Consider the following 13,854-nt stretch of genomic DNA (forward strand, 5'->3'; position numbering starts at 1 on the left):
ATTCTTTACACAACACAACAAAAACCTGTTTCCAACTAGGAACACTTCACTTTGCCAGCATCAGCATGACAGTCACATGAACACTGCATACCAGGACTAATGGATACAAAAATAAATACCTACTTGTCTGAACTCTATACAACGCCCCAGCTATCTAAACCATGTTTCCTATAATTAAACACAGTCTCTTACTCTCAAAGACACAGAGCTTTACCTTTAGTGTTCATATTTGTGCCACTGTTTCCTTCCCACTTCCTCTTGTGAATCGTGTGCAGTGTGTCTGTCTATTGACACAGGGGGAACCTGGAGCTACTGCCACCTTTAAGGTGGTGGTAAATCCAGGAATCCCACAGAACCCCGCATCAAGAAAACTTGCACCTAAAGAATCTGGTGCAGATGATAATTTTAACACTGAATGCTGGAAATGACATCATACAAACACAGAAGATGTTTAGGGCACTTGCGTCCGATGAGCATCCCTGTACTCGCACAACTGGGTGTTTAACAAATTGCCACCTTGGAGCCACAATTACACTGGAATTGTGGGGGAAAAACACTGCACTGAAAAAAACATTTGTCTGTAATATTTGTATATTTTGTCTTGTAATAACTACAAGTCAATGAATTTTCAAAATGTTGAGAAATAAGCAAACACTTTTATGCAGCAGCAGAAATGGTTGGCATAGAGGAGATTATTGGCATGCCATTGCAAATGACTGAACACATGCTTGTCCTAGCAGGTCAGGGACTCTAAGATCCATATCGAAAAATCATTTTATTTGCTCCCAAACAGCTATACGTTTTATTTTTATTCACATACCATTTCAAGCAAATGGGAAATAAGTCTACTTGCTCATATTTACAAGGCACAGAAAGTAGTGTTCTAACAGTGATAAAATAACTGGTCTTACTCAGTAAAGGCAGTAGGAAGTGGCTAATCACTGATAACAGTTTCCTTGATAGGCACCGCAGTGTGAGATTCTCTTTCGTGTGTGGTCAGGGAGCTGAACTGACCCTCACCAGAATATAAAGTGAGTCATTATGTCTGAAAATAGGAAAGAAATTGTTTGAATAATAGCAGCATAACCGTTTCCTTTCAGTGTCTGACTTTTGCATGTGGAATGTGATTCTGAATACTTCTGCTTTCAAAGCCAAAGTTTCTCTGAATAATTTTTTTTATTATCTTCTCTTCTCTGTCCCTCCCTTTTCCCTCTGTTCTGCAGATTTATACTGACTGGGCAAATCACTACCTAACAAAGTCTGGTCACAAGAGACTGATAAAGGATTTGCAACAAGACATCGCTGATGGTGTATTGCTGGCTGAAATTATCCAAATCATTGGTAAGGCAGCTCTGGGCTGATAATTAGGGGCGGAGCTCAGGGAGAGAGGTGGAGAAGCAGGAGGGGTTTTCCAAATAAACCTGAAGTTCAATGCCCTTCAGTATTTCTGTGTTCTTACTATATCCAGATGTTATTAAGGCTCAGATTGTTCTATGAGCCCATTTGAAACTCTGCTTGAATTAAAATGCTTGGGGAGGAACAGTCCTACCGTTATTTTACAGTGGCTTAAAGTAGAGCTGTCCATGTGTTGCAGTGTCAGTAATGAAGATTTGAATAAGGCACATGCCTCCCATGTGTGCATTTCGTTAGCTGGAGGGGCTCCGGCTTTCTGGGATGCCTTGAAACATTATCCTTAGCCATGCACAGACAATTGCAGAGGATTTTTATGTCAGCAGTTATTTGGCAGGCACGGGAGAATTAACAGGAGACTTCGTTCACACTTCCCCTCTCTTAGAGCTGTACAGGGCTGGAAACACAAGCATTATATAGGATTTTAAAAGTGATGTAGGTAGGAGGGAAATACCAGGGTATTTACTTTACTCTAATCTACAACATGTACAGATATTAGCCTCTCATTGTATTTATTTATTTATTTTTAAGCAAATGAAAAAATTGAAGATATCAATGGCTGTCCAAAGAGCCAATCACAGATGGTAAGAATCTATCATTGTTTACATTTGTGTGTCTGTAATAATGCTTATTAGAATTTATGTTGCATTCTAGTAGTCATTTATTTTGTAAGGGGTCTAGTTGCTCCCTGCTAAAATTATTCATTGCAATATATATATATATAAAAGTTTTTTTTTCATCTTCTTAATTCACAACTTTCACAAATGCTTTATATCAAATGTAAGATATATGTGTCTTCTTATGAGACTCTGTATATACACTAATCTTACTGTGTAAATATCACAGCATATTGAAGAATCAGGTATTAATGTACAATTTAAGCCCTTATCTCACTCTCCTCATTTGAACAAGGAATGCAAACAAATTTCCCGGAATAAGATTCCTCACAAATGATTTGTGATTCACTATTTTAGCATTTTTTACACACACATATATATATATATATATATATATATATATATATATATATATATATATATATAATAGCAGTGAAGAGATCCGCACTCACAGGACTTATAGAATTAATTTGGTGTATATTGAGAAGACTAGTAGTCTTCTCAATAAACACCAGATTAATTCTATAAGACCTGTGAGTGCGGATCTCTTCACTGCTGTATCTAATTCTTCACTTGGACCTGCACCCAGGCTATTGTGACCCGATTGACGTGAGTGCCGGCTCTCTCCTGATGCATATATATATATATATATATACATCTTTTTTTTTTTTTTTAAATGGAGTATATGGGAGACGGCCTTTTCAGTAATTCGGAACTTTCTGGATAATGGGTTTTCCGGATAACGGATCCCATACCTGTACACAGTATTTATATATATATATATATATATATATATATATATATATATATACATATATATATATCAATCCTTTTATCCTTGAGAAAGGTCCTAATGAGGACCGAAACGTTGGTTTTAACAATATATCTACAATAAAAAACATTTTGATAAAACATTGAAGGGTGTGCTGGCCACAGATGATTATTTTATATATATATATATATATATATATATATATATATATATATATATATATATACACACACGATAAGTTTGTTATGGTAGTTATATAATGTTTATGGAGTTTACACACACACATATATATATATTTATATTGTCTGTAAGTTCTAGCACACCTAATATAGAAAAACTATAACTGCTATGTATGACTTGGATGTCTAAGGCACCTGTACCTGTATGACAACTGTAAATCTGGGTGGAAAAACAGTAGATTCGCTCTCATCCACTTTATGCTGTAACTATACTGATAAGCACGGCATTAGCTGTGTGCAGACACACAAAGTGGATTTTGGAGTAGAAACGCAAAATAATGATATTCACGCCATGTCTCTGCACGCAGGCTGATGCTGTGTCTGTCAGTAATGCTAGAGCATTTACAGCATGGAGCAGAGGGGAACAGATTGGCTGTAGTGATGAGCGAATTTTTTCAGCAGGCTTAGATGTGCAGCAAAATTCCGCATTTTGTCATCTGCACATTTTTTGGCAAAACTGCGACTAATATTGTCCATGCAAAAATATTTGCTGAGACATTAAAGTCACCAAGAAACATGTTGCTGAGACCAAAAAGTCACCGCTAAAAAAAAACGCCCATTGACTTTAATGTATTTGAAGTCAGAAAAAAAGTTGAGCATAAAAATTTGTTGGGTGTACAAAAAAGTTGCTTATTGACTTCAGTATGTTTGGTGAATATTTTTTAGCAGTTTTGCAAATTTTTTGGTGAAGTGAGACTGGACAGATTTGCTCATCACTTATTGGCTGTTTCTCCACCATCGTTAATATGCAGCCTTGTGTGGCATTAGTCTTAGTGGAAATGTAATGGTTTATTTTTTTCATCTTCAAATTTAGATTGTTTTAAATATGGTATTATGTGTTTAGACTTGGGGAATCTGTATTTCACACTTTCTTTTCTTATTCTTTTTCTTTCTTTTATATTGATTGAAGAGTGATATGATTGAAGAGTGATTGCCTCTCTGTAGAATACCATTTCAAAGTTCTTTTCATATATCTGTTTTATATTTAATGCTCTCTGTGGGATACATCATAGCTGAAATGTTTTCAAGAACATAATAAGCATTGGATAGCTTGATGTATTTGGTATGAGACCAAACACCCTTTTTAGGATCATAAAGATCTTTTTTCCTCCCTCTGTCCTCTATTGGTATGACAATCTAATCTGTTGTATACTGTAACAGCAGCTATTTACAGATCTACTGGAATGTGTTTCTGGGTATCTTTATGAACAAGTGGCTCTGTAAATGCTTAGCAACTGTTTTCTCTTTTATAAATAGCCAAATAATCAGAACTTTCTTAAGTAGCATAGAATGTAATTTGCTTGGATATTTCTCAGTAAGTCTCAAATAGTAGCAGGCATACCCATTCCTCTATCCATGCTCCACACTCTTTTTGTCTCTTAAAAATTCAATGGTGATCAGTAAGTCAGAGGGCCCAAAATATGTTACTTGTATACAGTCCCAGAAGGTAAGGTAAGTTTTTTAGGGTACCCTGTATTGTAGTGATAAAAAAAAATGGGAAAATGAAGTCTGCAAACCTAATTTGAAACTGCCTCTCCTCTCTTAACTGAGGTTATCAAGAATTACTTTTTGTCAGTTTTGTTCATTTTTACTGCCCCTCCGTATATTAAATATTTTTCCCCCATAACGAATATATTTACCATTGGTTGTGTATGAAACAGTAGACATCATGTCCAACTATTTTAATGCCTAATTAATAAGTTGTTATAATCAGCGATAAAAACTTGTGTCGTCGGTGCAGCAAAAAGATCGGAGATGTTCAATGATTGCAGATAACTGACCCAACTTTCCTATGTTTGTGCTGCTCAAATAGACTTACAGGTTACATGGACTGGGAATGAGGTTTCACACTGTGACTGACACATTTGTTTCCATGAGGACCTTTCCAGAGCAGAGATAAATACAGCTTTGCTTCCTGTGAGCTACAGAAGCCCATATTAAGGGGCAATCAGCAAATCTAAAATTTCAGTGCTGGCACCATATTTATCTGAGAGCAGCTGGAAAAATAACAAAATAATATTTTATACATAGCAACCAGCTGTCCCTATAACAAGGAAACAATGTGATAGCTTAGAGATACTAGTTGTGTTGCCTTGTAGTCATATTACAGAAACCAGAATGGAAAAACATGACAGAAGCAGAGTCGATTTGATGGTCCCATTAAACAGAACCCAGCAGCTCCCCCATTTTAATAAGATAACCTACTGGACATCACGTAACAAGGCCACAACATGTTTATTAACAAATTTACAGTAACAATGTATGAATATTAACATCAGTAAAATGTAAGCCCAATGTAAACACTACATCCAATATTTAACCATTAACTTTCCTGTAACCTCCGATAACGGCTGAAGGCTGCAAACAACCCCTCCTAACAGACTACACAAAAACTACAACTACTACAATTCCAATGTTAAAGTCCTTCAGTTCCATACTCCCTAACACTATCATGGCCCTGTTGTTTCCCAGTTCCTGGCTCAGTGCCCATGGCATTCTTTTATTGAAGGATAAAGGGGTTGTATTCCCAAATGTAAATATTTGGCACAAAAAAAAGTTAATTCTAAGCAACTATCTAGTATGCATTAATAACAAATGCAAACAAAATCCGCTGTTCTCCATCTAAGTCTTGGCTGGAGAAGAAATGACTGTGTCTGTATTGTTTTAGTGTTACATGTAGTCAGAACCATCAGTGCAGCAAATAGCAACATGCAGATACTTCTTTCAATAGCAATTACTATTAATAAATAACAAAATCATAAGTATATTGAAATGTTGCTTAGAATTACATTTGTTTTCATTAAGTAATATGTCATATTAGGGTGTACAACTGGTTTAAAGTAGAACAAGAATAGGTAAAGTGGAGTAGATTTAATACTGTCAAAGCAATTACAGATGTTCCAACTAGGGTTGCCACCTTTGGCAGTAGTTAAAACAGGAGGGGTGGGCTAATGACATTGGGGGCGGGTGCAGTGACATCCGGGTCGGGGCCATTGATGTCAGGCTGGTTTCATTAAATATCAGGGCAAGGTTATTACATATTGGGTTGGCATTATGATGTCTTGGGCTCAGTGGCTGGATTTCAGATTGAAAACTGGGCAAAAGGTTTTGTACCAGACAGCCCCATGAAAAAACTTCTTCTAACTATTATGATACTGTTAGAGAGTATGGCAGGATGATTCTTGTAGTAATAGTAGCTGGAGAACCCAAGGTTATCTATGCCTGTTATGCCGTGTACGAAATAATCAAAAATTAAGGCAGTGGTGGTGACACTAATGTTTCCTTTTTTTGCTAGTTGATATGTTCATGGGAGCCTCTGACAGTACAAACAGTTAATATAAAGACAATAAACAGTCTGTAGATTGGAAATAACTTGTCTGCATTCACAGCACCTGTTAAGGAGGACTGTAAATTCTTTTGAATGAAATGCCATAAGGCTTTTTTTGTGGGCTTGTTTTCATCTCATAGACTTGGGGGGAAAAAAAGCATTTCATGTTAGACATGTTGTCAATCTCTGAAATGTCAGTAAGGAGTCTTGTATCCTGTAAACCAGCTGGCCATAGCTTATGCCTTTAATGCAAGCACACAGTGGTTGTCATCAAACACAGTTTGTAATGAATATACGCAACAGCTGACCTATACATACCAGAAAAATAATAAAAAATGTCGATGTGTGCTTAAATAATGTCTTTTTCTGTTTTCAAGGGTAGCACTGCTTCCTCTTCCCTTCCAACCCAATGCTGCAGTGATTTTGAGATTGATACAAAAAATTAATTTTCTACCCACCACGGCGGGTAGGGACCTAGTATTTTAAGTAACCTTTAATGACCAATGGCACACGTATAAATTTTCATACTAAGTATATGACATAACAATCAGTTATACTATGCAAAGGTGCAGCTTAATTTTTTTAAATCCCACTTTAAGAAAAACTTCAAATCATTTGAAAATAAAGAACTACTTTGTAGCTATGCCGGAAAAAGGGGGAATTAAATGAAAAATAATCTCTGCCAAAAAATTGCCTGTTTTTTCATTAAGTAGTTCCAAAACTGCTTGTTAACAATACACTTTTCTAGAATTGCAATGGCCATAAAACCAGCAGGGCACCAAGGAGGGCACGTAAAGGCTAAACTATAGGTCTTGTTGCAGACTATAACTGTTAGATGGTTTGTAGTTTACTTGTTGACAACATAGGAAATGAAATCTAAATGTGGCCTAATACAGGTAGTTAAATCACAAACCATCCATTAGGTTTATTCCATATATGATGCCCTGCAGTCATTTTCCGAATGTAAAACACTGCAGACTTGTTAGAGAGAAAGGGGAGCAGGATTGTGTTCCTGTGTGGTCACTCACATTATTACTAGTTGACTGATAGTAAAACTCAAATCAGAAATTTGTTGGGAATTCTTAGAAATCTTCTTCCACAATGCATTATTTAAAGAATGTTTTATTACTGCAATAAACGTAATACGTTGAGCTGAAAGTTTAGATATAGGTACACACATGGTGACAACATATTGCTGGAGCATATTTTGTGAGACAGAAAGTTAAGCGCATAAAATTATGACATAAACCAAACAATATAAGATTGAAAGTGGTGCAGTCAACTCCCCTGGGTTATAAAGACCAATCATTTTACAACTTCAAATATCACACTTCAAGGCAAACAGAGATCCCCCATACTAAGCAGGAATTCCGTGGAAACGCATTCATTTATTTTGTTGTGGTTATATGTCTCAGATCCTTTCCTAGAAATGTACAACAAAAGGAACCCCTCTGTTTAATTCGGCCTGCATATGCTTTTGCTGAGCTCAAATTCCCAGCTAGGAAGGGTTAAAACTATAAAGCTATTTCATTGGAAAGGAAGGATGAGGGCTTAGTAAAGTTAATTAAGAAGAGATGGTGGACAATTCTGAAACTCTATGCAGGTGGCTTTCATATGAAAACCTAAACAAAACTCTTTAAAGTGAATGGTGCAAGCATAGCAGCAGAACACAAATGAATAGATGTTTACCTATCTTGCTTCTCTGTAGAATTATATAAAACAAATATCAAATTTGTTACTGAGGTTTTTAAGAAACAACGGTTTTTTTTTTGAAAGATAAAGCCCAACAGTCAAAACCTTTATGAGAGAGAAACTTATCGGAGAAAAAAAAATGACTTAATGTATTGTGGGTAAATTTCAGCGGTAGCATATTCCATATAAATAGACATTTTAGGATGATAGAGTTTTCTTCCCAGCATTCCTTCTGTTTTGCATATAAATGAGGACTGAGTCTCCTCAACCAAAATGCTTTTTTACATGGAGTAACTTTTTGATAAATATGCACTGTAGTGTTAATTGACATGCTGAAAGAAATGGTCAGGCACCCCTATATTAATAAACCTCTCACATTTTAGGTCTAAACTCCACAAAAGATTTTGATTAGATTTTGTGGATCACATTTTATCTGATTTTGCCATGCAACGGCACGATACACCATGAAACACAACACAACAGCATGCGATTTTGTAGGATCCTACAAAATCGAAACTCCATAGGCTGTAATGTAAAGTCGGATGGTGTGTTTTGTTTATGCATCTACATCAGTGAGTCAATGTATTTCAGTGAAAAAAAAGACACAATCAGATTTTGTTGGATGAAAATGCAGCATGCAGTGTTCCCTTCACGCACGTAAAAGAGTCACACAGTAGCAACATTTCGGGAATTATTTTCCAAATTAACGTAAATTTACCCTTTATCTTATTTGCAATAAACAATTAGAGATAGCTCATTGTGGAGTACAATGCAGCAGCTTTATTTGGTGCAAGGTGGTGTTATTTCTCACTGTTAAATGGAAAATTTGGCCTATGTTTACTTCCACGTAATTTTCCATATATATGTTTGTATTTATACATTTGTTTCCTGCTGTGTATATTTGTTTATTATTGAAGAGCTTTTATTGATCATTTTCTTATCTTTCCTTTACCTGCTGGGCAAAAGCACTGTGTATGTTAATGTTTGTTTTGTTGAAACAGAATTAGCAAATTGATTTTTCCATAATTGCTGTTGCATGAGCTGTGGAAAATACCTCATAGGAGAGTTGTCAGTCAGCGGTGATCAACTTTTGGAGCTCTGAAAGCCTAGTTCCACTGAGTGTGTAATTAAATGGCTAATTGCTTTGGAACGGTAATATTTATGGGGAGTTCTGGAGACATTTAAGATTCCTGTATGTTTCTGGAGATTGGTAGGAAACCCATGCAAGCATAAAGTGAACATACAGCCTTCTTGCAGATAGTGCCCTGGCAGGGATTAAGTGTAGGACAAGCTCTGTAGGCTGATACACCAGTGGTTCTCATAAGTATTTTGTTTATGTATTAATAGTAGCATATAAAAATAAGAAAAACTATCCATACCCTCTGTGCCTTTTGTCATTCACATGAAATAAAATCACCTGACAGACAACAGGCAACTCATAGAGGCCCAGTTATTCGTTATTACCCATGTCCTACTCCCATTAATGAGCTAGATTTCTACCACACCACTTTGGCCAATGAAAGAGATAGCAAGGATAAGTGATGAAACAAACCATAAAATTATGTTAATAAACAATTTGTGTTCCTAGACAAATTCTAAAACTTACCTTTTATTCTGTCTTTTAAACCAAACAGGAGATTAACAAGTTATGTATGGTTAAACAGATAAAGAGAGGAATGGTAGTAACAGAGTAATGTCATCTGCCTCTACCAAAAACTTCCATTGCAGAAATAATTGCCAGTAATAGACACAGAGACACAAATGAGGCCACATTTTTTGTACCTATTAAATTGGTGATCCACACTAAAGTAGCCTTACTTAAATCAACACTAATTGGGAAGATTATATCCCAGCATGTGTCAACTATCAGTGAACATCCTCCTTTTTGACTGCATTACTCTTACCTCCTTGTTATTTGTAAGTAAAAAGCTTAAAAGTGATGCACCATAGCCCTCTATAAACTTCAGAAAACAAATATATTTTTACATAGATGTACCTTGTTCCACAGATTAAAAAAAGCCATGATTAGTGGTGAGCGAATATGTCCTGTTTTGCTTTGCAGAAAAATAAGCAAAATGCATGTATCGAGCAACTTTTTTAACATGCCCGACTTTTATGATGCGACTGCACCGTTTGTAACTGCGCCTTTTTTAATGCACCTGCAAATTTTATTCCCTTGTGAAGTTATGTGTTCTAGATTAAATATCTGCTTTCCAGAGAATCTGTGGAAAGGAGATGAACTTCAAGTCTCAGTATCCATCACTTTATGCAATAGTGATTGATTTAAAAACAGAGTTGCAGGGGTGCATGAAGTGTTAAAGGAGAGCTACAATGTTATTGTAACTATTACCCTCCCCAATTGCATTTACTTAGCTGCCAAAAAGTGAAACATCCCTCCATACCTGGTCTTTAAATTCAGAGCAGGGTCAACAGCTTCTGTCATTTCCGGTCAAATGCTTTATGTTATGAGACTAGGGGGCTGATTTACTAACCCACGAATCCGACCCGAATTGGAAAAGTTCCGACTTGAAAACGAATATTTTGCGACTTTTTCGTATGTTTTGCGATTTTTTCGGATTCTGTACGAATTTTTCGGATCCAATACGATTTTTGCGTAAAAACGCGAGTTTTTCGTATCCATTACGAAAGTTGCGTAAAAAGTTGCGCATTTTGCGTAGCGTTAAAACTTACGCGAAAAGTTGCGCATTTTTCGTAGCGTTAAAACTTAACGCTACGAAAAATGCGCAACTTTTCGCGTAAGTTTTAACGCTACGCAAAATGCGCAACTTTTTACGCAACTTTCGTAATGGATAGGAAAACTCGCGTTTTTACGCAAAAATCGTATTGGATCCGAAAAATTCGTAGAGAATCCGAAAAAATCGCAAAACATACGAAAAAATCGCAAAGTACCGATCATTACGAAAAAAACGCAATCGGACTCCATTCGACCCGTTCGTGGGTAAGTAAATCAGCCCCTAGGTCTGAGTATTTATAGTATTTTAAGGCATTCCCTGGGTACTGTGAGGTTTGTTGTCCGATTTTTTGCAGGTAACAATCGCTTGACTACTTTTTCAGTACAAGGCATGGATGTTTGAAGAGAATTTCTGACACCAGAAATTAAACCTTGTTTTACAACTATCAGACCATTATCCTTGGTTACGCTTTATAATTTTGCCATAAAGGTATTTGCCCAATGTTTTTACATTCCCTATCTGATCCCCCATGTCCCCCTATGAGGGGGCTGCCATATTTGTGTGGCAGTAGGCCGTTAGCATTAGAAGCTATAACTGGCAGGTTGGGAAGGGACAGTCAGGTTGGCAAAACAGTCAGGCTTAGGGACTTCATGTAACAATTACTTACAAAAGCAGTCCTATAAGGGAAAAATGATTAACATGAAAAATGATCAACATAATTAATTACCACAATATAAATTAGGAAAGGAAATCTCATTTTACATTTCACTGATAGGCCCTGAACCAATATACAAATAACAGCAAAGATTCAGTGAAAATAAAACCACATTTTAATGGCTCAGAGATTTTTTCAAAACATAATACAAAACAAATTCAAATGCATACTAAACCACACAGTGACAGGGTACATCCTAGTGCCTCTCGTAACGCGTTTCGCACAAAGTGCTTCATCAGAGGAGGTCTAGTATGCATTTGAATTTGTTTTGTATTATGTTTTGAAAAAATCTCTGAGCCATTAAAATGTGGTTTTATTTTCACTGAATCTTTGCTGTAAAATGATCAACATGACCTATAGGTAACTTATAATGTACATTAATATTTTGAAGTCTAGTTTTTTGGTGTCAGTATCACTTTAAGAACCTTTTTGTGTACAAATGGCACCAATAAATCTTACACATACAACACCTGTTTCCTGCAGTATACAAACAAGGCACGTATGAGAAGTGCAGATAAATAACATAGTAGAATCTTAGTGTTATTTCTTTATTACAGAACTTTTGGAAATTTGGTTCTGCTTTGCTATGATTCGCTGTCTGTAATAGCTTTATTCACAAACATGGAAAAACATATTTAAAGAAATAGTACCATTCCAGGATTTAACAGGAATGTGTCACTATGCCTTTAATTATGAAGACATATACGGCTGTAAATGTACAGTTAAATGATACAGGCGCAGTACATAGGCATTTAGCTTGTGATTAAAATTGGCTATGTTTATAGCTGATAAAGTTCTAAATAAAATAAATTTTAGTACTTGTTATTGACCTGCAAGATTTGGGCAAGGAAAATGACTTGATGGATTTCTTTTGTTACACTAGGCTGCCGAACATTAGGGGCAAAGCTGAGAAGCAAAGGGTGCTGGCAAAACAACTTGCCTATCCATTATGCCTATTCAATTTGAAGAAAAACTAGAGTACTGAAAACCGATTGAACCAAACATGTCAGTAGGCATTTAGCGCTGCCATAAAAGAACCCAATGAATAGCTGACTCCTTTTAGCTGAAAATGAAGCTTCAATAACATCTCGGCTATATTACAATGTGTGTTAAAGCTATCTCTTTTAAATCAGTGAGATGGACATATTTTAGAGTTAAAATATCTAGCACTATATCAAATAACTGAGGAAGCAGATTGCACTTACTTTAGCCCATCTGACAAACTGTAGAAAGTTGGACCATTCATTTAAATAAAAGCTCTAATGTTTTTCTAAGAAAAATGTGTTTTTCCTTACTTTACACAAACAGGTGGCCAGATCAAAGGCACCAAGACTTAACAGGAATATGAGAATGCTGACTCCATTTACAGTTGGCTTTCCTGTGAAAAACTGTAGTTGTAATGTTAAATTCACATAGTACAATTCAGACTGAAGTGATCATCTTTGTTTTACTGTTTTGTGATTGTTGGCAAAAGTACACCGCATCCAGACGCCTCATATCCATGTGACTCAAGTACAAGATAAAGACATGCTGTTACATCTCACAATCAAATGTCTCCCAAAGGAAAGAGACAAGAATCTGATATTGGATCCCCGCTAATAAATGCAGTTATTGCTCCATATCAGGTCCCAAATGTCCTCATTATCTATTTCTTAATGTTAAAACAAATCTATGAACACAATTTTTGTTAATGTGCACAGGCCCGGATTTGTGGAGAGGCCACAAAGGCCCGGGCCTAGGGCGGCAGAAGTTTAGGGGCGGCATGCCGCCCCGCCGCAAGAACATTTTAAAATTTTTGTTAAAAGGAGCGTTCGCGCATGCGCAATGGGGAGCTGGCGCGTAGCGCATGCGCACTGGGAGGGCCGCGTTTGCGCATGCGCACTGGGGACTCCCACAGGGGCGGCCTCGGGGCGCACCGGATAGAAATCCGGCCCTGAATGTGCACTCTGGGTTAAAAGACAGTAGGTACTGGGGACAGTAAAGAGTTAACAGGAACTTCAGTTTCTCATCGGCCATAATTGACCATCTGGATGTTTGCATATGCAACAGCATAAATAACTTGTGTCTGCTCTTTAATGTAAACATAAAAACAAACATTTTAAATACAGATGAGAACCAACTGCTTTGTCTTGTTGCCAGTTTTGTCTTTTATTAGTTTATGTGAGTTTTTTAATTGATTCTCCCAATTAATGTATGTTTTGGCTGGAAACATCAGTGGTCAGTTGTTCTTTGCCCAGTAATACAAATAGCAGGTGAATGTAAAGGAGAAAAGAAAGTCCCTGGTAGTTATAGAGCTATGGAACCTTCACCCCATCATGTACATATCTTGTTGCCACTGAAGTGCCACAATTGTCCATGTGAATAAAATGGCACTGATATGAGGTCCTA

General features: G+C 36.6%; 1 protein-coding gene across 9 annotated transcripts in view; it reads left to right on the forward strand.

The window, feature by feature from the left end:
* Positions 1–13,854, forward strand: part of nav3 (neuron navigator 3) — a 384,230-nt gene that overhangs the window by 272,515 nt on the left and 97,861 nt on the right. For 8 of the 9 annotated variants that reach the window (XM_031898936.1, XM_031898938.1, XM_018092258.2 and 5 more), the window contains 2 exons: positions 1,224–1,341; positions 1,942–1,994. In XM_031898936.1, coding sequence (XP_031754796.1) covers positions 1,224–1,341; positions 1,942–1,994 — 171 coding nt within the window. Of the gene's footprint in view, positions 1–1,223; positions 1,342–1,703; positions 1,846–1,941; positions 1,995–13,854 lie in introns of those variants that run through there. The other variant, XM_031898940.1, reaches the window with a different exon arrangement.

The sequence above is a fragment of the Xenopus tropicalis genome, chromosome 3, assembly GCF_000004195.4.
Source record: "Xenopus tropicalis strain Nigerian chromosome 3, UCB_Xtro_10.0, whole genome shotgun sequence".
Lineage (NCBI taxonomy): Eukaryota > Metazoa > Chordata > Amphibia > Anura > Pipidae > Xenopus > Xenopus tropicalis.